Source organism: Schistocerca cancellata, chromosome 3 (genome assembly GCF_023864275.1).
Source record: "Schistocerca cancellata isolate TAMUIC-IGC-003103 chromosome 3, iqSchCanc2.1, whole genome shotgun sequence".
Classification (NCBI taxonomy): domain Eukaryota; kingdom Metazoa; phylum Arthropoda; class Insecta; order Orthoptera; family Acrididae; genus Schistocerca; species Schistocerca cancellata.
In genome coordinates this window covers 35,603,628-35,630,391 of record NC_064628.1, presented here as the reverse complement: position 1 = coordinate 35,630,391, position 26,764 = coordinate 35,603,628, and the positions used below count along the sequence as shown (strand labels likewise).

At 41.6% G+C, this 26,764-nt stretch overlaps 1 protein-coding gene across 2 annotated transcripts in view; it reads left to right on the top strand.

Moving 5' to 3' along the window:
- LOC126176026 (dehydrogenase/reductase SDR family protein 7-like) overlaps positions 1-25,982 on the top strand; it is a 46,078-nt gene extending 20,096 nt beyond the window's left edge. Inside the window, exon 6 of one of the 2 annotated variants that reach the window (XM_049923156.1) lies at positions 25,609-25,982. In XM_049923156.1, coding sequence (XP_049779113.1) covers positions 25,609-25,658 — 50 coding nt within the window. In that variant the 3' untranslated portion in view covers positions 25,659-25,982. Of the gene's footprint in view, positions 1-18,211; positions 18,517-25,608 lie in introns of those variants that run through there. The other variant, XM_049923155.1, reaches the window with a different exon arrangement.
- The last annotated feature ends 782 nt before the right edge of the window (positions 25,983-26,764 follow it).

The window sequence follows — 26,764 nt, the reverse complement described above, 5'->3', positions numbered from 1 at the left end:
GCAGTGAAGGGAACGGTGTTGGCCTGCATCATATCGGGTGCATTGTTGATGGTGCTGTGGCTGGATCCAGTGGTAGGTGGGGGAAACTGTACCTCGATGGCGCTGTGCTTGTTGGTTGGAATGGACTCTAGAACATAGGCCGGCTTGAGTCTGTCTATTGTAATGTAATTAACTGTCGGAGATAAAGTTTATCTCGTGCAAAAAGTACGATGCCCACAGTAAAGAGTTAGGTAATTTAATTATGTTGCCAGAAAAGGTGTTTAATTTATTTAATTATGAATATTTTCTTTTATGATAAATAACAGATTCATTTAAGATATTAAATGCTGTATATTTATATGTATTTATTTATATGTATTTATTTATATGTATCTTTGGAGTTTATTAAGATCAGTAGACCAACGAATCTAGAATGCAGGAATGCCAGCAACTTCCGGGCACATGTTGGCTTGTCTGCTCCTTCTTTGTCTGTGTTGGAGGGAGATGGACGTGTTTATGTGACAAGTGCAGTATAATGGATTTAGAGTATCAATGTTCATAGTGAAATGGTGTAGTTACTAACAAAAAGTACGAATAAATATAATTTTTAGCTGAAAGTATTTCAGATCCGGTGGTGTTTATTTCAAACACTAAGAAAACCCAGGCCATGCTTATTGGAATGATTATTTTGCAGACACAACTTCGAGAACCCCTAGACAAACGAGATCTGCAGTGTGTAATCTTTCAGCAGCTACTAAAAAATAAGTCTTGCTGAAATTGTGCTGGAACTAGTCGTATTATTCTCATTCAAAAACATGTGGTGAGAGTGTGGTCCTACCACAATATACTGCATAAGATTCCACAATTTTTCAGTTATCTAAGAAATGAGATAGGTGACAACCAGTATGATACTATGGAGGCAGTTGTTGCTAACCCATTCACACAAATGGAGAATGACTTGCCCCGCGTCACAACATCAGGTGTGGGCCTGGATACTGAGGGCAGAGAAGTGGTTGGTATGCATCCACCCAAAGCATGATGTGTGTGTATGCTGTGAGGTCACGACGGATGGAGGTACGGTGCACACTGTGCTGTTGCAGAGGTGTTGGTCACAGTTGGGCCATGTAGCCCTGAAGCTGTTGGATGAAACCTGGGATTGTGCTTTCAGGAGGGAACAGGCTCACTTCTAAAAAAATGCCAGGAATGGGGAGTGGCTGTGCTTATGTCAGCTCAGCAGCTGAAGTTCCCAGGTCAGTTTTGTGTGCGACCCACAGGTTTAGAAGTACCTGGGGTAGGGCAACAGATCATTCAAAATAATATGTGATGGTGGCTTTGTGTGTGGTGGAACTGCTCCACCATACCATTAACTGCAGGGTAGTAGCTGGTTGTATGGTGGAAACTGGAGCTGCAGGTGGCTGCCAGAGAAAGGAAGAGGGCCGACGTGAATTGGTGTCTCCAATCTTCAGTGATGCCATGTGGGCAACCAAAGCAGGACATCCAGGTCTGAATAAAGACTGCCACCACAGCTTTGACTCAAATTGGCTGAAATATCTGGGATGCCAGATGTCAGTAGTGAATTGTATGATATACTCCTGAAGCCTAAACTGTCGAGGTGAGATCTGGTCTATGTCTTTCCTGCAAAAACCAGGGGTGAGGGGGCTATGGTCTGTGAAGAAGCATCCCTCAACTGAAGATCGGAAACAGCATACGGCTTCATGGGCTGCAAGCAGCACGTGGTCATATGTGCCCCAGCAGCATTGTGTATCGGAAAGCTCAGATGAAAAGCAGTTGGGCAGTTGCCAGACATTGTCCATGCATTGTAGGATGGCTCTGATAGCCATCTGGTTCGTGTCTGCCACTATTTCAGGGGGGGGGGGGGGGGGGCGGGGCGTGGGGAGGGGGGGAGTAGAAGGGGCACATTGGCTAGGTCGTGTTTTGGTTTTTTGAAGCTCTTGATCATGGCTGAGGTACAAAGGGACCAACTTGTTTGCTCAGTTTTTGTCACCACGGAGTGCTGTAGTAAAGGGCTCAGGTGACAGCAGTGTCTTCAAGATAGCAACGGAAAATGTTGACCACGCTAATGAAATGTCAGAGGTCTTTGAAGGTAGTAGGATGTGAAAAGTCTGCTACCGCCAGTACTGTCTTGAGGAGGTGACGGGAGCCAGTGTCAGAGGAATTTGCCCTCATTCACCTCAAAAATGAATTTTTCCAAGTTGAAGATCACTCCAGCTTTCTGTAGGCCCAAAAAAATTCTGCGTTCATGTTGGTGGTGCTCAGTAGGGTCTGTGGATTAGATGAGTGTATCTTTTAGGTAGGTGAAACACTCTGGTGGCTCTATCAGAAGTAGCAACAAGCAGCTAGGTGCTGCTGAGAAAAATTTTTCTGGTGCGTCCAAGCTGCCAGATTCGCTTATGCGCAGTGCAGTCTTGAGATGTAGTGGGATTAGGGCCAGTCTCCACGTGAACCGTGTTTACGTGTAGTGATTTTGCTGTTTCCTGTTGGTTCACAGCTCTCACGTCAAAAGAAAACCAAACGGATTTTTGTGGCCGGGAGCTATAAAGTGAATTAAGTAATTATGGAAGGCTAAAATATGTTATTAGTTTCAGTTTTCTGATTTTATTTTATTTCCAGGTTTTGGCAGTCGCCCATTAATTGCCTTGCAGAACAATGAATTTATTTTTGTCAATTTATTTGAAACATTATTACTAATGTCAACTATTTGCGGAATTTCAAGTGCACGTTATCATCTTCTGGGACGTATGGCAGTATGCCATAATAAAGAACTAAACATGAGATAATACAGTACTGGTACTCCGAAAAAATTTGCTTCCCGAAAACCACACTAAAAAGTTTCATATCAGGTTGGAGCCTACTTCTTTGTGAATCTGGAAATACGAATGTGCCCTTCAAGTCAAATGACATCTTTTCACAGGATTTACGAAATTCCGATGCTCTTGGAGTATCCTCTGATGTCCTGTTTCATTTATGACGTAAGATCTCTTTATGCTATATAGTACGAATATACGGGCTACCGACGTCATCCTAGCTGCGCAGGCACAGTAACGCCGTTTTCTGGCTCTCTGACAACTGCTGAAAAGAATTGTAACAGGTCACTAGAAAATATTGCGATTGGTGGTTTGAAAAGCGTTACTTACAAAGTACGTGTCTTTTTACGCAGTAAGATTTATGTGTGCGAACGTGCTTTGAATTTCTTAAATCACAGAGCATCTGATTCTCATTTTAAGCTTAACAGTTTGAGGGCCAGTCACTTAGAAGAATTTAGAGACCAGACATTTACGTCATTACATAAAATTTTACTGGCACATTTGTGTGATGTATTGAAATGCAACATGTGCAAGAATACAAATATTATATGTGAAAGATTAACTTTTCATGTAGCTGCACTATGTACATTAATTTAAACCATTAACTTTTCCTATTTGTGTGTTCGCAGTACTTAAGTGACGTTGCCATAGGCTGACTACACCACATGTGTCCTATGCTCTGAAACACTACGTTTACATGCGACACATCTTCTGAAAGATGAAAACCGAATTTCGGAAACCATTTTCCGCCGTTGTGTTTACATGTTAAGGTCTGAAGCGGATTTGCTAGGCCAGTTAACTCCGGTGCCTGGAAAACAGCTGATACAGTTTATTACTTAGTCAGCACAATCGCTATTTCTCTTCAATTATACGAGGTGGTGGTGGTGGTGGTGGTGGTGGTGGTGGTGGTGGTGGTGGTGGTGGTGGTGGTGGTAGCTTTATTCATCCGTAGATCTCTTTTTACAAGGATATAGGACATGTCAAAGTATTTACAAATTTAGATGAATTTAAAATAAGCTACTTTGTACACACATATATTTACAGACTTCAAGTTAGAGACAATCATTAGATTTACTCGTGGTATACAATACTTTTTTTACAAATACCTTATTAAGTAATGTAATACCACATTGTTCACTCATATCTATCAGTCACTGCACACTATACACACATTGTTTCATAACACTTCACTCACTACACACAGCTTCAGTCTAATATTTCTACTCATCATTCTCTTTACAAAAAGGCACTCCGTCAATATTAGCCGAAATTTTTAGGAAAGGAGACGAAACCTGACAGCCCAAGCACGTTTCTATACCGGCTGCGTTTACACGGGAACGAAAATTGACTGCGGAATTGGAAAACCGGCGGCCAGAAGCGGATTTCCAGAATCGATTTTGAAGTGTTTACGTGACCACCCAGAAGCGATATTGGGAGATCGGTGTACGAAATCCGCTTTTGGGAGCCCCATGTAAACGCGGTGAATATCTCTCATCGGCTGGCGAGATCCCTTGACATGATATATGATTGGCTTACAAAAGCGCATAGCAATCTAGATTTCAATGCTTCGGAAACTAATGTTCTGTGTTTGGTGGAATTCGACTATGTACTTTCATAATACGAAAATATGCAGCGTACATGTTGCTGCAAATCGAAGATCTTTCAAAAACGCATTTTTTTCTGGGGTTTGCTTCCTAAAGTGGTGGTAGGTTCTAAGCCAGTTTATAAAACCCGAATCATTCAAAGGACTGATACGTTTTACGATTCCGATGGAAGGTATACTATTACTTAACAAGGAAAAAAGTGTATTTTCACCTGGGAGAAAGTGTATTTCTTAACCGGGAATGTTTTTTCCTTGCCCACATTGCATTCTATGTGGGCAAGACGAACCGACAAGCTGTCTGTCCGCATGAATGGCCACTGACAAACTGTGGTCAAGAAACAAGTGGACTATGCTGTTGCTGAGTTCACTGCCAAACATAACATCCTTCATTCCAAAGACTGCTTCACAGCCTGTACCGTATGGACCCTTTCCACCAACACCAGCTTTTTTCTGAATTGTGCAGGTGGGAACTTTCCCTGCTGTGTCCATTCCTGTAGCCCTCCTGAACTCAACTTTCTTTAGTCATTGTCCTCACCCACCCAGCTCCTTCCCTGTTCACATTCCAGCATTCTAACATGACTGGTCCACTGATAAATCTGAAATGACAAACAGCTATCGGAAGTGACTTTGTCAGACAATTATCTGAAAAATGCTTTACACTGTGGAAAAATGTTTTGTTGGGAGACTGAATCACAGTATTACTTCTGGTTGGAATCCTAATTATATTAAGTTTTTTTCATCGTTATCCTAAGCGCAAAGGTATCGTTATGTCTAGCTCAAGAGTCCAACAAAAGCAACCAATTATTCTCTGCAAATGGTACGAAGACATTTCGGACCTAATATTGAAAATTATTCTTTCCCATTTTTCTAGATTTTGTTGTCAATTAAAAGATTTTTGTTGGTAAACAATCCTTTTTTTCAATATTTATCCTAATTTGCCTTGATGTTGCTCAAAACAGATAAAATCGTGGAAGCGGTAATCCACTGATACTTAGTTGTATATTAATGCATCATAGTATTCATAGACTGCACAGGTGACTATCTTTTCCACTCAAAATGATAAAGTGCAGTTTGCACAAAACCTCACAGATTGGCTTTAGGGGATAACAAGAAGCTTTCATCTTCATGACAGCTACGAATTACTCTGTAGTATTACCTGTAATAACACGTTTATTGTGTTATTGAATCAGAACAGAATTAAAACTTGTGTTCCTTTATAAAATAGCGTCAATATTAAAAATTATTTTTTTTACAAAAAAGTGTAAGTGTAGTCACTTCAGCAAAGTGATTAACATAGGCCCAGATGGCCAATCACTGGCACAGCTGCAATTCCTGCTGGCAGGGGTCACTGCCAACCGCCTCAACTTGTTTCTCCCCTCCTGTAAGCTTCTTTCCTCTCTCCTCTGAGCCAAGGCTTCCTTGCTGCCCAAGACAGCCACCCCAGCATCCCCTGCCGACTTTTGGCCATTGCTGCCTGCTCGGTGTTAGTCAGGACCTTCCACAAGGTACTGGTGATTTGGCTTATGCAGATGTCATGTGTAAGAACGTCAGTGGGCGTTCATCCCCCGGATAGGATGCTGGAGAATACTTTCATCCTCCATGAGGTTCTCGTTGGCGCTGACCACCACTGTCCCTCTGCGTTTGTGGCCTCCCTTGTGTCTGATTCATTCAGTTCGTAAGGCCATGCGGCTCTCCGCCCTGCGCTTAAGGACCATGGTTTTCCAGACGAATTCGTGGATTATGTCGAGGGTAGCACAACAGTCATTGTGGGTGGCGGAGACAGGTCCATGGCCGTGCGGCCAGCAAGGGGTGTTCGGCAAGGAGATCCTCTGTTCCCCCTCCTCTTTAACATTGCCGTCAACTATGTTTTAGGCCAGCTGCCCTCCCACATAGGTGCCAAGGTGTTGGATTGCCATGTCAATGTGGCAGCCTTTGCAGATGACGTCCTGTTCTTTGCCTCAACAAAGGGGGGGGGGGGGGGGTGTCTGCAGTCCCTCATCAACACAGCAGTGGTAGCCCTCGACCAACTGGACCTGTGGAAGTGTTTCATCCTTGCCCTCGTGGCATCCAGCAGTGACAAGAACGTGAAGGTTGATTCTGACATCACCTTCACTGCCTCTGACTCCACCATGCCGGTGCTCCATGTGGATGACACCTTCAGCTACCAGGACCTACAGTTCTCATCTTCGGGTCGGTGCCTCTTTCATCGGAGGTGCCACATCCAGGAGCAACTGGGTGTCATCATGGCAGCATTGCTAAAGTCACAGCAGTGTGGCCCTATGAACTTTGGGACGTGCTTCTCCTCGGCCTCTACCATGTGCTCTCCTCGAGTAGCACCCGCATGGCCGTGGACATCTGCGTTCGTGCTGCAGTGAGGAGATGGTTCCGCCTCCCAATGGACACTCCACTGGGCTATTTCCATTCTCCTATAGCCCAGGGGGGGCCACAGCATCCCATCTGCCCGCTGGATGGAACCAACTCTGAGGCAGAACAGACTCCTTGCCTTGCTGCAGCTCGGGCCCTCTGCTGCCGATGCAGGCCTGGAGGAGGTGCAGCACGAGGTGGCGGTGCTGCAGCAGCATCTATTGTGGGAGGGCCATTTGGTGAAGACGTCTGCACATGTTGGAGAGGGACCGTGTGCCTGCATATCATCTGTGCCTTGCTGTCATCGGCCAAGATACCTGACCAACACTGCAGGATTCACAACACCAGTCGCTTCCTGTCAGGCCACGACTACATGATTTGCATCTGCATGTGTATCAATGCCCTGCCATTGAAACCTCTCAGGAGTCACAGCCGTGACAGGGAGAAGTGCTGAGGAAGGAGTAATGCCTTCGGACTGCCAACCACGTTGTCCAGGGCTGCAAGCTTGCCAGCAGAGCCCTTGTGTGGTGGCATGACGCCATTGTGAAGTATGTCCCATGCACGCTGGCTCTGTGGGCCATTAGGCTTAAGACTTATAACTCATGTATTATTCACGTATTTTGTGAATAAAGTTGGCTGTAACAGTTTACAAATCTGAAAAAAAGGTGCTGTAGAGGGCTGTTGAAGGTTTTTATGATATAAAATATGTTCAAAAGTATCACCAAAGTACCCTTAAAATATTAATAGCGATATAAAATGTAATATGTAAAATGAGTTATAAAATGAACTATAGTAATGAAAAACTTTATAAGAAGGCTGAAACTGAAATTACAAGAAGGATAATTAAAGTCACAATGTTTTTCTTTAAGAAATCTCGTTGTTTGAAGATGTACGGAAACTGTTCTGTAACATTGTACAGCTATTACAGTGTATAACAATCAGCATGCAGAGGTTTTCAATGGTAAAGGAACATCTATTGTCAGTCAACATATGCTTGTAGCTAGGAAATCTTTCAACATTTGCTGAAAGAACTGGAGTGTACACTTCACCTTTAGTTTGGAAAATAGTCAACACATGAATATCGATATTTCATGAACTGACATTATGTTTGGTACAATATTGATGTTTTTGTTTTAAAATCCATACCTGGTACACATTAGCTGTAGCTGACATGACAATAATAATAAGCAGATGTACCATCAATTTATTTTCACTCTTTGCAATATCTCTCTCTCTCTCTCTCTCTCTCTCTCTCTCTCTCTCTCTCTCTCTCTCTCTGTCTCTCTCTCTCTCTCTGTGTGTGTGTGTGTGTGTGTGTGTGTGTGTGTGTGTGTGTGTGTGTGTGTGTGTGTCCCTGACTAAGAGATCTAGGTCTCTGATGTCACGTTTTATGAACGCAAAGAGTTGCTATAAAATGCACTTGTTGCTATGGTTCAAAATATTTTCCTGTTTAAATATGTGGGTAAATGTGTTAATTGATAGTATCCTATCATTAGATAGTCTGGCCTGGTGATGACATATGTCATAAAAAATCTTTGAGCGAAGAGGTATAAAATTTGGTTAGTGTTAACTCTGCAAACTACCTCTTTATTGTTTTTCACACTTTCATTAATTTTCAAGCCCTTGTTTCCCAAACCTTGCATTTCATTGTCAAATGTAATGTTTGTTATGCATGGGATTATGTTGTTGTTCAGCAGCATATTTGCACTTATCATGGTAACTTCTAGATATACAATTCATGTGTACACTGTCACTAGCAACCATCGTCATTGATTATGAAACTATATTTAGATATCACTCATTGTCAAGCTAATTTTCTGTACATCTTTGCACCATTATTGAAAATTTCTTTAGTTATGCTTACATGCACATTATTATGCAGTTGCTTTAATTCAAGAATAAATTCTTATAATTTTAGATATGGTACTTTCATTAATCTACACTTAAGAGGTAATGGAAGACTGTCAGCTATTGTGTAATGGAAGCTGCTGTATTGCATCTACAGTGTAGCCAATGAAACACTCTTTTTCACGATCTGTCAAGTGTAAATTTTGAGCAGCCAGGGTACATTACAGTATTACATTGGTATGACGGGGGAAAATGCCATCACTGCTGTGTGTCTATGCATCTTTCCTTACCCTTCACCACCATTGTGCTCTTTTCTCCACTCAGTGCACTCCCCTCAGTGAAACTGTGAAGAAAACTTTTACGAGCTGTACATTTTATGTTGACTTCATTATGATCATGTGTGCTGCTGGTCTCAGAGATCTGCCAACTGTAACGCTACAGCAGAGTGACAGCTGTGCTGTTTTCTATTGTGTTGGCAGTGAAGCCAACTGTGTGTCTATAATGAGTTTTCACTGAACCTTGTCATTCCTGTGTGCAGTTTATACCATAACTGCTGCAGTTCTCAGCATGCGTGCACTCCTAATGTAGTAGCATTGCATGGCAGATTAGAAAACGTTACCTATTCTCCTCACGGTGACCTTCTTCTTCTTCTTCTTCTTCTTCTTCTTCTTCTTCTTCCTCCTCCTCCTGCTTTCCCTAATGCTTCTAAGAGTGCACAGAGGTTAGCAAGCTGGAATCGTATTCAAGAGGATGATGGTTCAAACTCTCATCCGACCGTCCTGATTTAGGTTTTCTGTGATTTCCGTAAATCGCCTCAGGCAAATGCTGGGATGGTTCCTTTGAAAAGGGCGCGGCGTACTTTCTTCCCCATCCTTACCTAATCCGATAGGATCGATGGTTTGGTTCCCTCCCCCTAAGTCAACCAACAACCAACTTCTAAGGCATCAAAGTTCAAATTAGCATCAACATGTAATGAGTTGGCCTAATTTTTATGAGAACAAATTTATTTAGTTGTGGAAGCAACTGGTTACAAGACACCGAAAAAAAAAAAGATTTTTTTTGTGAATATTACGGAGAATTTCAGATGTATTGGTACTTGATTTTAACATTACTTTTTTTCAGGTCATGTATCATATCTTACTAGAATATATTATTTGTGGTAAGACAGTAATAGTGGTTTCCCCCTCCCCAAAGGGGCTCGCCACTCTTTGGCATTTTTTCCCTTCCATGCTGCATGTCTGTCCTCTTGCTGTTCCTCTTCCCTTCCCTTGGGGAACATGTCTGGGGTATTCTTGGGAATGTTCTGCATTTGTTGGTGACATGCGAACAGCCTCACCTTTGTTTTTTGCTCCCTTCTCATCTCATTCCTCCACTTTGGCGTTTGAGGATCCTCTATTTTTCTTCTTCCTCCCTGTGCACTCCTGATGGTCGGCCCATGTGTATGACGTGTAACAGGTGACTGTGTAAGTAACAGGTGACTGTGTAATGCGTAATTCCCAGCCCTGGGTCAACTGATAAGGTTTGCACATACCCCCCTGGTACAGTTCAGTCAGGCCCAGGGAGGGGTGACTGCCTGAGCTGTAACCTTGCCAAATTATCGATTAGTCTCTGTCAGATGTTCGGGAGGTGTGACCTGAGGTGTGTACAATCACCTAAGGTGGGTTACGTCCCCTAGTGGGGGGGGGGGGGGGGGGGGGGGGAAGTTGGCCAGAGACGCTGGCAATAATGGGGGATTTCTTCATGATGAGTCAATCTTCTTCCCACTCAACTTCTACAAAATGTAAATACGACGAGACTAATGATTCAAATACCCTTCCCACTACACCATGGTTCCACCTGGTCTCAAGTACTGAAGATGGTAAGTCCTTCGCCACGGTAAATCCGTTTATTATTCAGAAAGGTGTATATGCAATTGCTGGCCCTGTGAAATCCTGCTCTCACTCTTGCTTTTCTAGACAACTTCTGATTCTCAAGCACAATAACTCACTTCTCCACAGTTAACCTGTTTATGTCGAAGCCCACAGAACTTTGAATTCTTCTCATGATGTAAGTTACACCAGGCTGCTCGACGGTCTAACCTAGACCAAAACACGATCTTACCTCTTTGATCAGTGTGTCATTGCCGTTCATGATGTAATGAAAAAGGTAGATTCCTCCTTAGTGCCCACCCGCACTCTCTTTCTCACCTTTGAGAAGAGTGGTGCTTCCATCCAAGCTCAAAGCAGGCTATGAAATTATCACCGTGTGGCCATACATTTTGAACCCGATGTGCTGCTACCATTGTCATTGTTTTAACCACACTAATACGATTTGTCTACATCCAACCAAATATGTCACCTGTGGTAGGGATGCGCATGAGGGAGATTGTCCACCTCCTTCTCCCCGCTGTATCAACTGCAATGGTGGCCATGCCTCCCCCTCTCGGGAGTGTCTGGTGTATTTTGATGAGCAGGCTGTTCAAGAGATGCGAGTAAAGGAAAAGGTGCCTTATCCAGTTGCTTGCAAGTTACTGGCTAGTCGCAAACTCTGTGTTCTCCCGTCTGGTGCCTATAATTCTGTTGTTGGTACCCCTCGCTCCATGAAGGACGTGGCCACGCAGACATGTGACCTCCAATTCAGCTCTGAGGTCGTGAAATCGCCCAGTGTCAACATAGCATCACCATTCCCCCTCCCCCCGTCCAGCTGCGCAGCAAGCTGTCAAACTCTCGCCTCCAGGGGCAAAACTACCAGCTACACAACCGGTAGGCCAGAAAGGACAGAAGTAGTAGTCCTGTGAAGACTTCCTACGTCCCTCCAGCCAAACAACACCCAAGTCTTCATTTAACCAGAAAGGCTCGAAGAAGTCCTCCAAAGGCAAACGGTCTTCTCCTTTGCCACCTCAAAGATCCTCTTTGGTGGTATCGGCACGTGATATCTTCGCCCAGTCTGACTCTGTGTCGCCGGTGTGCACCAACAACCGTTTTTCGGCATTGGACTCTACAGACCGACTGCACAAGCACACTGATTCTTCTTTGGACCCCATGGAGCAGGATCCTCCTGCTTCTGTACCCTGTAGTAGCGTCTCTTCCCAAGCTGTCACGCAGCAGTCACTGAGGTGTCACCCCCATGTCTCTTAGTCATGACTCTCCTCCGATGGAACGTTCATGGCCTTCAGCCCCACAAAGAGGGTTTATGGCTGCTTCTAGCATCGCAGCATCCCCTTGTACTCTGCCTTCAGGAAATGAAATTGCGCCCTCACCACCACTTTGAGCTATCACATTTCTTTCCAATTAGTTTTGACCTTCCGCCTGAGGTCGGCATTCCCTCTCATAGGGGCGTCGTGCAACTCATACAGGATGATATTCATAGTCAACCCAACTCGCTGACTACCAGTCTTCAAGCTGTGGCAGTTTGCATTTTCCTTCCCCACCTGACTTTTTCTCTCTGTCCTCTAAATGTCCCTCCATTATTCGCTGTCACCAGGGCAGACTTCCTTCAACTTATTGGGCAGCTGCGTCCCCCATTTTTGCTACTCGGTGACTTTAATGCACATCATTCCCTTTGGGTTTCTCCCAGGACCTGTCAGAGAGATGCACTTTTGGCTGACCTTAACCAACTTAATCTCTTCTGCCTCAACACTGGAGCACCCACTTTCCTTTCCGACTCCTAGCACACCTATTCCCATTTGGGCCTATCCCTCTGCACTGCCCAGCTTGCCCATCGTCTTGAGTGGTCTGTTATTTCTGACTCTTACTCCATTCCCATTTCCCATGTGCTATCCATTTTCTGACCCCTACCCCATCCGCGTGCACGCCTAAATAGCAGCTTCCTAGGACTGACTGGCAGCTTTACTCCTCCCTGGCGACCTGCGAAGAACAAGATTTCCCCAGTTGTGATGCCCAGGTCAAATGTCACAAACAGTACTCTTACTGCTGCAGAATGTTCCATCCACCCCACTTCCTCTCTACCACATCATGTCCTAGTCCCTTGGTGGACTGAGGCATGCCGCGAAGCAATTGGCACATGTAGACATGATCTCCGTGTTTTTAACAGCCACCCTACGCTGGCAAACTGCATACATTATAAACAAATGTGTGTGAAGTGTCGTTGCATTCTTCGGAATAGCAAAAGAGCTAGTTGGATTTCAAATGAAAGTTGGATTTCAAATGAAATTACAATGAAATCACTATGCTTAGTTGCATACAGGCATTGATATATGTCAATAGGGACAGTCGAAAATGTGTGCCCCGACTGGGACTCGAACCCGGGATCTCCTGCTTACATGGCAGACACACTATCCATCTGAGCCACCAAGGACACAGAGGATAGTGCAACTGTAGGGACTTATCTGCAGCACGCCTCCCGTGAGACCCACATTCCCAACTTACTGTCCCGCACTATATACTCAGGATACTGGAAAACCGAAGTAGATGAGGCTGATCGTGAGAAAACTGCATTCGTCACCACTGAGGGCCAGTATGAGTGTAAGGTTATGCCTTTTGGTTTGTGTAATGCACCAGCAACTTTTGAATGGATGATGGATAATCTTCTAAGTCACCTGAAGTAGACGATGTGTCTTTGTTGTTTAGATGACATAGTGTTCTCAGAGACATTGTTGAACATATAAAAAGACTGAGGGCCATTCTTAACTGTCTCCAACAAGGCGGACTGAATCTTAATCCAAGAAAGTCTCTCTTTGGAGCAAAAGAAATCAAAATACTTGGACACCTGTCAAACGAAGGTGTGCGGCCAGACCCAGAAAAGGTGAGATCTATAAGTGAATTTCTATTCCTAAAAGTATTAGAGATGTGAGAAGCTTCCTCAGATTATGTTCTTATTACCGTAATTATATCAAAGACTTTTGTATCAAAGCCAGGCCACTCCAAGAGTTGTTAAAAGACGATGCTAAATTCATCTGCGGGTGGTGCTCGACAAGATTCTTTCGATGTGCTGCAAAAAGCTCTGACGACCTACCCTGTACTCGGCCTATATGAGGAGAGAGCACCTACAGAACTACACACAGATGCCAGTGGGTATGGGATCGGTGCTGTTCTGATGCAGATTTCGGATGGAAAAGAGAAGGTTATAGCCTATGCTTCTAGGACACTTACAAAAGCCGAGAGAAGCTACTCAACTACAGAAAGAGAATGTCTTGCTGTGATCTGGGCCATGTGCAAATTTTGACAGTATCTCTATGGAAGGCCATTCACTGTTGTTACAGACCATCATTCACTTTGTTGGTTGACAGGTCATAAGGATTCAACAGGACGACTCGGCAGGTGTGCACTATGTCTTCGAGTATGAAATTACCATAGTGTACAGAAGTGGAAGGAAACACTAAGATGCTGACTGTCTCTCAAGAAACCCTGTGCAAGGCCATCAAGACTTTGATGAAGATAGTGACTGTCCTGCAGTTCAGGATCTCCCTGCTGAGCAGGAGCAGGACGCCAAGATATCTCAAATTATGCTTGCCTTAAATCGGTCAGAGGATGTGAAAGGACAATTTAAAGTAGTTAATGGATTACTTTGCAAGAAAAACTTTGATCTGTTTGGAAAGACGTGCCTACCAGTGATTCCTAAAAACATGCACATGTTCTACAGAAATTCCAGGACACACCTGAGGCTGACATTTAAGATTTATTAATACATACGATAGAATCCGCAAGAGATTTTTCTGGCCAGGTTTATTGAGGAGTGTCCGTCACTGTGTGTCGCACTGTCGACAGTGCCAGAGGAGAAAGGCAGTTCCTCGGAAACCACCTGGCCTACTCATACCAATTCGACCAGCTGAAATGCCTTTCCATCGTGTTGGGATTGACCTCCTCGGACGATTTCCAACGTCTGCCAGTGGCAATAGATGGATTATTGTTTGCACTGATTATCTGCTATGCTATGCCATTACAAAAGCCGTGAAAACAGCCGAAACATTAGAGTTAGCCAAATTCATCGTGGAAGACATTGTATTAAAACATGGTGCCCCAAGATCATTAATTACAGATCGAGGGAAAGTTTTCAATCTAATCTTGTGATGCAGATAAACTGTCGGTGCAACATTACTCATCACATGACGACTGCCTACCATCTGCAAACAGGCTTACTGAATGCCTTAATAAGACCTTGGCCGACATGCTATCAATGTCCGACAGTGTTGAGCAGAGCAAGTAGGGTGAGGTGCTACCTTTCGTGACGTTTGCCTACAACACCGCCAAACAAGACACCACAGGATTTACGCCATTTTTCCTGGTGCATGGACGTGAAGCGACTATGATGATGGACACTGTGTTTCCGTTACAAGCTGATGACGTGGATGACGTCTACATCGACCAGGTATTAACCATTGCTGAGGAAGCTCGGCAGTTAGCTCGACTCCGCACGCTGCAGGCTGAAGAAAACGATCGCCGAAGGTATGACGTGAGCCACGGCTCTGTTGTCTACCAGCCTGGTGACCTATCTGGATCTTCACTCCTGTTCGGAAGGATGGCCCCAGAAGCTCCTCAGGCGCTACTTTGGACCTTATAAGGTTGTGAGACAGTTGTCTGATGTTACTTATGAAGTTGAAGATTTCGACCCCAACGCAAGACGACAACAGATCAGAGATATGGTCCACGTTCTTTGAATGAAGCTCTATAAGGATCCTGCAACCCAGGGTTAATTCGAAGCTCCAGCAACAGGCAACAAGTGGATTAGATTAGTTTTCGTTCCATAGATCCGTGCTGAGGCGATCCTCGTGGATGTGGAACATGTCAATTTTTTCAATTTTTTTTTAAGCTGAAATAACAATAGTAATAGTATGAGTATATACAATACATCATTTGTTTCTATTAAAAAATTCGTCAATGGAGTAGGAGTTGGCCACTAGTAAGTCTTTTAGGCTCTTTTTGAACTGATCTTTATTTGTAACTAATTTTTTTATGTTTGCTGGCAAATTATTGAAGATGAGTGTTCCTGAGTAGTGGACCCCTTTTTGAACTAGTGCTTTTAAGTCCTTGTGCAGATCATTTCTGTTCCTGGTATTGTATGTATGAACTGAACTGTTTGTTGGAAAAAGAGATATATTATTTAGGACAAATTTCATTAAGGAGTAAATATACTGAGAGGCAGTAGTTAGTATAACCAGTTCTTTGAAGAAGAGTTACCCCAAAATATTATACCATATGACATTATGGAATGAAAGTAGGCAAAGTATGCAAGCTTTTTCATTTTTATGTCGCCTATGTCTGCTAACACTTGAATTGCAAATACAGATTAGTTAAGGTGTTTCTGCAGTTCTGTGGTGTGCTCCTCCCAACTGAATTTATTATCAAGTTGTAATCCCAGGAATTTAAGACTGTCAACCTCTTCTATCTGCTCTTCTTGATACTTTATGCATATGTTGGGTGGAAACCTCTTACAGGTTCTGAATTGCATATAGTGAGTCTTTTAGAAGTTTAATGTCAGTGAGTCGGCTATAAACCATTTATTAATATCCATGAAAATATCATTAGCAGATCTTTCAAGAACTACACTCGACATACTATTATTGCAATACTTCTGCCATCTGCAAACAAAATGAACTCTGCTTCTGGCAGTGTAACTGATGAGAGATCATTAATGTACACAAGAAAAAGCAAAGGCCCTAAGATGGATCCTTGTGGGACACCACATGTAATTTCTTCCCATTCTGATGATGACTTAATTCACTAGTCCCTTGCACTGACACCCTTTGTTTCCTGTTAGCGAGGTATGACTTGAAACATTCTGCAGCACTGCCCGTAGCACCATAGAATTCTAATTTATTTAAAAGGATGTTGTGGTTCACACAATCAAATGCCTTTGACAAATCACAGAAAATACCTGCTGCTTGTAACTTGTTATTTAATGAATTAAGTACATTTTCACTGTAGGTGTAAACAGCCTTCTCGATATCAGAACCCTTCAGAAATCCAAACTGTGTTCTTGACAATATGTTATTTGTGGTCAGATGGTTGAGAAGCTGCCTGTACATTACTTTTTCTAAACTTTTTGAGAATGCTGGCAAAAGTGATATCGGTCCGTAGTTTGATGGTATCTCTTTATCCCCTTTCTTGAATAGAGGCTTAAATCTGCATATTTTAGCCAGTCAAGAAATGTCCCAGTTCTAATTGACTGGTTACACAAGTAACTTAGAATTGTACTAAACTCACAAGAACATGCCTTAATTAAATTCGTTCATATTTAATTGTAACCACTAGAATGCTTTGTTTTTAAAGATTTTATTATGGAAGTTTTTATCTTTTGGTGAAGTGAGTGACATATTCATGTACCTGAACCTATTTGTAAAGGCTAGTTTCAGATATTCAAGGGCATTATTTACTGATCCTGACAATCCCATTATCAGTAACGGATATAAAGTACTTGGTAAATAGATTTGCCACACTATGCCCATCGGTTACTAATGTGTCATCTACCCTTAATGCTATTTTCTCCTGTTTCTTTCTGGTTCTACCAGTCTCCTCTTTAATTATATCCCATATTGTTTTTATTTTGTTTTGTTTCTTTCTGGTTCTACCAGTCTCCTCTTTAATTATATCCCATATTGTTTTTATTTTGTTCCCTGACATTGCTATCTTCTTCTTGTAGTGCATTTGTTTAGATGTCTGAATTACCTTTTTTTAATATTTTACAGTATTCCTTGTATTTAGCTAAATCATGCTGGCCGGTGTGGCCGAGCGGTTCTAGTCGCTTCAGTCTAGAACTGCGCGACCGCTACGGTCCGGTCGCAGGTTCGAATCCTGCCTCGGGCATGGATGTGTGTGATGTCCTTAGGTTAGTTAGGTTTAAGTAGTTCTACATTCTAGGGGACTGATGACCTCAGATGTTAAGTCCCATAGTACTCAGAGCCATTTTTAGCTAAATAATCAGCATTGGAGCTATTCTTGGTCAACAGATACATTTTCCTTTTTGTTTTACAGGAAATCTTTATTCCTTGTGTAATCCATGGTTTTATTATAGACTTCTGTTTAATTTGAGTAACTTTTAGAGGAAAACAGTTTTCAAACATGGTACTGACATTGTTCATGAATATATTATATTTTTCATTCATGTCATGAGCACTATAAATATATTTCCAGTTCATACCTTTGAACAGTTTTCTAAAACACACAATTTTTGGTTGATTGACTACTCTCATATACTCAGATTTAGTAGTGTTGATAATCTGCTTAGAATTTACATCTAAAACAAAGAGCTGCATGTCATGATCTCATAGTCCATTTATTACAGGTTTTATGATATGGTTTTGTTCCTTTGATTTGTCTGTAAAAATGTTATCAATGGCTGTCCTGGAGGATTTAGTGATCCTAGTTGGAATGTTTACAGTGTGAGTTAGACTGAAAGACAACATTACTAACTGCAGTAAATGTTTACTGGAAGATTGCATTAGAAAATCTGTATTAAAGTCACCAGCAATCTTCCTGTTAAATAACCCAAAAGAGCTTCTAGATGATTTATGAACAGATTATAATTTCCTGCAAGTGCTCGGTAAATAGTTACTATTATATAGGATCTGTTATGGAACTCTACTTCTGTTGCACATGCTTCTAGATGCTGCTCTAAACAGAATTTATTAATGTCAATGATCTTGAATTTGTGGCAGTTTTTAAGAAAGGTGACGATGAGCATAGCGCAAAGGAAGTTCTAGGAAGATCACCACCAGGGTGAACATCAGTCATTGGGAATCGGAGTATGCAGGATCGATGACTCATTCCCGGACAAGGACGACGTAACACCGAGATGCTGTTCTCTTAAGGAGGGAGCAGTGTCACAGGAGAAACTAAGTAGTACAGTCAGTGTGGTGTAGTGGTTATAATACTAGACTGTTGCATGGAGGGTTGTGAGTTTGAAACTCACCTGAATTATAAAATTTTAATTTCTATATTTGGTTCAAGGACATTCTACAAGTATCCACAAATATCAAGAATAATTTTAGTGGAATGTTATATAACTGTATATATACCATATGTGTAGTGGCCAGAGGCAATTTGCTCTGCGCTCTTATATGTGCAAGTGCTGAATAAACAGTCGTTAAGCAAAGTGCGAAGTTAGTGTTCGTCATTAATCTAATTACACCTCCTTCTACATGACAATATTATTTGTATATACTGAGAACATTCAAAATATGCATTCTTGGGACACACCTGACCTTACTCTCAGTTCTGTTGTACATTTATCCTCCAGGCAATGTACTGGATTCTATTACTTAATAATGCGTCAAACCAATGATGTATCTGTGAAGGTTCTCAATTCCTGCAACAGTCATGCATGAGCCAATAAACACCTGCATGTTGTGTGCCACCCTGGATTTCAGAAACAATAGAGTCTGAACATTTGGACTGGTTTCATGGATGGACTTGTGACTGGGCCATAACTCCCTCCTCCATATCTCATCAGTGCTGTGTATTTGCAATTCCTTGACAGTGCACTGCATGGGCTCTTGGAAGATGTGTCACTGCATGGGCGTCAAAACTTGGTTTCAGAATGATGGCGCACTACATCATTATTCACTTGTGGATTCAGGCAATGGTGGATAGATTGTGGTGGCCTGATTGCTTGGCCTGCACATTCTGCTGACTTGAACCTTCTGGACTGCCACCTGTGGGGTAATATGAAATCCTTAATTTATTATACCCCTACAGGCGAGGTTTATGGTTATGGCTGATGCTGGACAACCAGGGATTGGTGATCATGTGTACAAGGAATGGTGTGGGGGTACTGTACCTGTGTTACATTGGTGGTCCTCACATCGAGCCCTACTTATAAGTGGACCAAGCTGACAAGTAGCAGTGGTCAGAGAGCAATGTGTGTTGTGGTATTTTGCATGTACACTGATAAGCCAAAACATTATGATAACTGCCCACTGCAATGGTGGCGTTGTGGGCATGTGGCGTACTACAAAAAGTATGTAAGCAGAGCAGACACAGATGGGGGACGACCCTGTCGAAGATATGGACTGCAAATGGGGAAATCTATTGAGATAAGCGACTTCATTACACGGACCCTGTGAATGAGTGTCTCGAAAACAGTGACACTGGTCCAATGTTCACTGGCTACTGTCGTGAGAATCTACAGAAAGAGGTAGGACAGTGAAACTATCACTAGGCTCTCAATGGCTGGACGGCGACGACTCTTCACAGAACACTGGGTTCGGAGGCTTGTCTGCTCTGTAAAGTAGAATAGGTAGTGAGCTGTGGCATCTCTGCCAAAAGAGCACAATGCTGGTGCATGCACAAGTGTTTTGGAGCACACTGTTCAACGCACATTGTTGAACACGGAGCTCCGCAACAGACCACCACTACGTGTTCACATGTTGACCCAACGGTATCGTCAATTATGACTGCAATGGATATGGGACTATCAGGATTCGACTGTTGTCCAATGGAAACGTGTCGGCCCTTCGAGTGAATCCTTTTTTTTTTTTTTTTTTTTTACACCAGAACATTGGCCATCTACACAATGCCGTCTTTGAGGTGAACAGCAGCTTGAAGTGTGCAACAAGCTGCGGACGCAGGTTGGTGGGGGTGGTATTATGCTATGGGAGACATTCTTCTGTGCTTGAAAAGGGCCTGCGGTAGTAATCAAAGACACGCTAACGGCTGCGAATCACTTGTTTTCCTTCATGCTTGATGTCTTCCACGACGGCGATTTTGTCTTTCAGCAGTATAATTGTATGTGTCTCGGAGCCATAACCGTGCTGCAGTGGTTTGAAGAGCATCCAGCGAACTCACGTTGATATCTTCGCAACCAAATTCGCCTGATGTAAATCCTTTGGAGCCCATCTGGGTCGCTGTTGGACGCCATCACGGTGTACGCAAATCAGCAGCCCGTTATTCAGCGAATTACATGGCCTGTGAGTAGATATCAAATGCCACGTACCTCCACAAACCTACCAGCAAACTGTCGGATCTGTGAAGTATTTCGTTCCAAAGACAGACAAACAAGCTATTAAACAGGTGATCATAATGTTTTGAATCATCAGTGTAACTAAATTGAACCATCTTTGTCACCACTACAGATCCTCAAAGTCTGTAAAGGGACTTTAGTTACACATTGTGTATTGGTGCTGGCCAGTATCAATATTGTAATTACACCCTCTCTGGACCACTGGTACCAACCCTGATGTATAGCTGACCCTTCATTTACAGCATGCAGTCCAGTTCTTCATATGGACCATGCAGCCTGTTGCAGATTCGCAGTATGTTCTCACCGAAATGAGTTTCTTTTGACCGAAATCAATTTCTTTTATTATTATAATTGTACATGTTGATGATTGTCTTGGTCTGTATACAGTATACAATGACCATACAATGCTCAAATCAATAGGATGATTTTTCTGTAAGTCCAGTGTAGTTGCTATAGGCTCGGCATTTTCATATCCAGACTTGAGTTAATGGGCTAAGGAGCAGACAATGGATTCCACTGCTTTGTGACCTCAAGTCATGATACATCTGTATCGGAAGTTCCAGTCATCAGGAAATTTATCATAACACATAATAAGTATTATCAGATGTATGACTAAAAAAAAAAATCAGAGTGTTAGCATCAGATACTATGATATTTACTGTGTGCTTCTGCCAGTTGTTTCTTGTCTAATTCCTTTTTGTGATTACTGTTGGTAAGAAAGTATTTCCTTTTGATTATTTATAACAGGAAGGATGCAAGACTACAGTTCACTGTCACATTGATGATGAGGTTGTTAGAGATAAAAAGTAAGTGCGTTTGAGGGAAGGGTAGGGAAGAAACCGGACTGTGCTGTTTTCACAGGAAACATACCAGTGTTTGCCTTAGGCAAGCAGTTTAGAGTCTTGCTTTGAGTACAGATTTAGTGATAACATCTAATATCAACTGCAAACAGGAAAACAGACTAATCAGTAAACAGTTCATTCAGCATTTCTTTGGCTCTGAGCACTATGCGACTTAACTTCTGAGGTCATCAGTCACCTAGAACTTAGAACTAATTAAACCTAACTAACCTAAGGACATCACACACATCCTTGCCCGAGGCAGGATTCGAACCTGTGACCTTAGCGGTCGCTCGGTTCCAGACTGTAGCGCCTAGAACCACACGGCCACTCCGGCCAGCAGCAGCATTTCTTTCCTTTATTCACTAATGACTATGTTTCCTCTTTTCTATTTTCATTTTACACATTAGACAACTATATATTTATTAAATAAAAATTACAGAATAAAACAATGCCCATATCATAGCACAAAAGAGGCGAATATTTCCTGGGTAGGAAAAGGAAGAAATTTGCTTTTCGACTTATCTGGCAGGTTCAAAGATATTTAAATTAAAATGTGTTGATATATTCACGCTGTTTTACTTTTTAGAATTTGTGCACATGTAATACACTACAATGCATCACATCAAGTAAAGTAACACGATACTTAATGGCAAGTAGTATAACGTGGCACATGCCATCAATTCATCCAACGTGACATTTGTCATGTCATGCAATATGACACAATATGTCATTAAAGTTTAAGATGCATGCTTGCCCACCCTGAGATACTTCTTATTACAGATGCAGCTCCAGTCTCAGATAGGTTCTATTGTAGATGCATCGCACAGCCTCTAGAGGCACGTAAATTTCTGTCTTACTTTCACTCCCCCCACCATACATGTAACAGTGAGTGGGTTTTGGGGAGAGGTGGTCCCTCCGGGGAGGGAATCAACCCCCTCTCCCACTAGAAATCAAAAAAATTGCTTTAGCATCTCCTCAGGAACAAAGCCAACCTCAGAAAATTTTTTTTGATGTTACATGTACACTCTTCAGCCATACTGATATGAGGATATATACTGTTTACAATGGCTGGCGAATCTTCTGGATTTTGGGCACAAGATCAGGGACTTTAGCTTATAAATTGCAAGAGGCATATGTGCCAACACCTAGCCGCTAATAGAGCTCACTGCATTGGGGAAATAGGGTTAACTCGTGAAAAAGCGCGAATATGTCAAGATGTTTTCATTTAAATGTCTTTGAAGCTACCAGATAACTCAAAAAGCTAGTTCCCTTCTTTTACATCCCTAACTCTGCCCAGGACATATTCACCTTTCTTGTACTATGGTCATATGATAGGAACATTTTTCATTCGGGTTCCGAACTTTTACTCTGCCACACTTTTACTCTACTACAATGCCATAGCTTTTCAACTCATGTAGATTTTTGTTGACTTGATCAACGACTAATCTGGTAGAGGTTTTCTTCTTGTCTTTATGAACCATTTGCTTGAACTGGGAGTCGCTAGTCTGGCTTCTCTACGATTACCAACCTGGTATGGTTGAACATGTCCTGTAAAGCCTATTGTGTCCTCAGATAATACTAGCCTCCCCACCATGTCAAGATCACATGCTTGCAGGAGATTGTTTTATTTTTTATATTTTAAATTTGTTTTTCATGCTATTTTTTATTATTCTTATTATTTCGTTTCATATTTTCTAATTTTGTTTAATTTTTAGTGTTTCCTCCAATTTTTTGTTATATAGTTACACACACTTTACTCATATAAATTTGAGACTGCACATGAAAACATATGAAAAAGAAATAAATACTTAATACAGTACACAAAATAACAGGAAACATAAAGACAATACCAAACGAAATATCAAATACTGTGTGAAGTTAATGATGACGTATGTTAATAGTTTATAGTACATAGATATACTTACGAAACGACTATATTACATAGATAAACGTTCTTAAAAGCTTACTATATCACAAGTTGAATGTGTTACACAAGAAATAATAATCTGTTGAAAAACATACATCGTGTTATCATATTTTTCCGTAAAATTCTTGTCATTGTTTATTTAAAGTATGCAAAAATAAAAATTGAAAATTAAGAAATCGCCACTATAAAAACTCACGTGAATAATATTGATATGAAATTTTGCAACAACCCATCCGAATTAAATATGAGTATGTTTGGCTGAAATAAGCAGAACATCTGTGAAACAATCTTTGCACGACAAAATACTATCAAGTTTTGAGTCGTGTACGAAAATTGACGAACTTGGGCTTGTTTTGTCCGAAAATAAATTTTCTACAAGATAGCATAGCAGCTTTTGAAGAAAAACGCAGTAAAACATTCGCTATCCGTTAGAAATAAATTGATCTTTTTCTGATAATTTTTATTAGGAGTTTTCTGGTTCATTTAATTTTCTGTGTGGTCATCGATAACGCTTTAAATGCTCGAACACAGTATATCATTTTGTACAGAGCTTGGTATAGTTCTGGTTTGGCACGTGCGTTGTTTTTAGAAGGTTTTTAAGCACGGAGGTAAAATAAAAGAAGGGACGTGGCACTACAGACTTAAACGCTCTGCGTCGTTTTGAACCCAGAGTGGGCGCGGTCTGCCGTTTTTAAGTAGACAAAAACATTAGCAGACTACTGTTTACGAGTGCTTCTTGTTTACAATTTCTGTTGTATTCACGCAATAACTGTTTTAAATAGTAAAAACTATAGAGCTTACACGAATAACGTAGTGTCAGGAAGGTAATTTCGAACGTTTTTCTGTTCTTGATGCGTATTTGCTCTAGTAATACGACATAGAGTCGCGTCACGTTCGTCAGAAGTGTCACCGCGGTGAACCTAATGTTTTGGGCTAGTTAACATGGCGGATATCGGCTTCAAGTTTGTGACATGATGCCACCTCCCTTCTTCTTTTACCTCCATAATTTTGAGCCACTGATGAATAAAATCTCTGACATATAAACAACGAAACGATAATCAACTGTAATAACTAGTTCTTTAATTATATACAAATGCAGTGTTTTAAATGCTACACATTTATACGAAATCGAGTTTTATGTATAAAAACGTGATTTTTCGCACCTAACACACGAACGATGAAAGATTTTTGTGTAAACGCTTCTTATAATCACAGTGAGAATACGTTTTAATTACCATCCGTATCACTTTAAGCCGCCTCAGCATTTGCGGTTTATGTAAAACCGGGTTTTATGTGCATTTTATTTGCAACCTCAGACCGCTCTATTGTTGCAACGGATAAAGTTTTCAGAAAACAAGAACACTACCATTAATTACATTTGTCTATCTTACAAAATATGAACCTTTTTGTACAAGTCTGAAACATAGAAGTGGTGCTCGTAAAATAGCTCACAAAAATATTTTTTTGCACATAAAATCCGAATAAAGTTAGATTTTTGAAGCGAGTTTTCAATTTTATCGTAAGAATACATTTTTTGTTTACTTGATCACTTTAGCCCGGTTTCCGCGCGTTCAGTTCAAGTAAGAACGAATTTGACTTGCTATATTTAGTTCGATTTTAAACCCTCTCATCTCGACAACGGATAAAGATTATTGAATAAAAAAATTCGTTTTGACTCCGTCCATTCATCTACCTATATGCACAGTTTGAAACGATTCGCATAAGTTTAAAGCGTATAAAAGGCATGCTTTAAGTCCTCCCAGAAAACGTGTTTTTTTTCGCACAAAATCCAAACAAAGCAAGATTTTTCAAACGGTAAAAATTTTTTTTAGACCATGGTCTGATAGATGGGTGGACCAAATCTGAACCATCAGTCTCGCTCCAGTTTAAAGTCATTTAAGGACGATAGTTTTTGCACTTAAAATCCGAGCGAGGATGACTGTTTTTGCGAATAAAATCCGAACGATGCACATACAAATAGTGCCATTAGCTGAGCATTAATCGCAGCCCAATTAAAATCTTTCGCAAAAGGAATTGATCCATTTGCACAATTTGCCAGAGCGCCTGCTCTGGTTCGTCGTTCAAACCTTGCTGAATATACTGTAACATAGCTACAGTAAGACAGGTATTCGAGGCCCCTGATCCGGACGAAAACAAAAACTTTTACTCCATGTTTCTGGCTCAAACCGAGCAATGAGACCACTCCCGCCTCCCTCCCAAACCGCGATTTTGCGCTTGGGCTTTGCATACTTATTTGTTACAGCACTTCCACGTCCTAACCATATAAAATGATTTATGTACTTAGATATTCTTGTTTTGTTGCAGATTCAAAGATGCAAAAGGAAAATACGGAAATTGGAATGGATGATAGATAAACAAGGATTGCTGGCTTCAGGTTCCTTTTGAGAGTGGACATGTTTCTGATGAAACTGGACACTTTACATCATATTTCTCCGTGCTAGATTATTTTATAACTTCACTTTCGCCTCACACCACATTTAAATGCGTATTTCACGTGCACAAATTGGGTAACTTTAAGAATGTCTGTACTTCTGATACGGGTGAAGATATCTCGAAAATTTTCAATTTTGTTCGATACCAGAATCTTATGAAAATGTAGTAAAAATTTGAGCCATCTATTGTCCATAGCCGTCTTGGAATCAGCGGCTGATTTTCTTTTACCAAATAATCATGTTTTCAACAATTTTTTGAGCCTACAGGTAATAAAATTTTCACGAACTATGCCCACTAAATTTTCGCAAATGCAAAATTCATTTATTCATCAAGGATATACCAGTCAGTTTAATTAAATCTCGGGTTCATCCAAGGTGTACCCGTCTTCAATCAATCTGTTTAATTTTTACATTCATATTTTACTAGTACGAGTAGGATAACTTTGAACCTCTGCATCTGGGAAAAGATTAAACACATCAAGAAAATTTTGAAGGTTGTTCAAGATCTAAATCGTATGGATATATCGTAAAAATTTCAGCCATTGGCTGTGGATAGCCATCTTGGAATCCTCGGCTGGGTTTTCGTCCGCTGGTGACGGCAAAAATTTAGTAAAAAACCATTTTTTGGAATTTTCCGAGGAACCGCCCATGAAGTAATCGTGTCTCCGTAAGCTCCATCAAGCCCACCGTAGACCACAAATGCAAATAGGACCAACCACTTTGCTTCATTTGCCTAAGCAGGACGATGTGTAATATACATACTTTGACCCTGTTCAGTAGGATAGCGACACTAAAACGATCCTCCTTTTGGGTATACAAATGATCCCTAGCTCAAGGACTATCCAAAACACTTGACCCTACCAACAGAACCCGAGGTATGAGCACTGGAAAATCCCGTTTTTACGCGCGATTTTGGAACATGTTAGTAATATATACGTGATACGGCCAGTTTGGTGGCGATCTGCAATGTATGAGCCGGCCGGTGTGGCCGAGCCGTTCTAGGCGCTTCAGTCTGGAACCGCGCGATC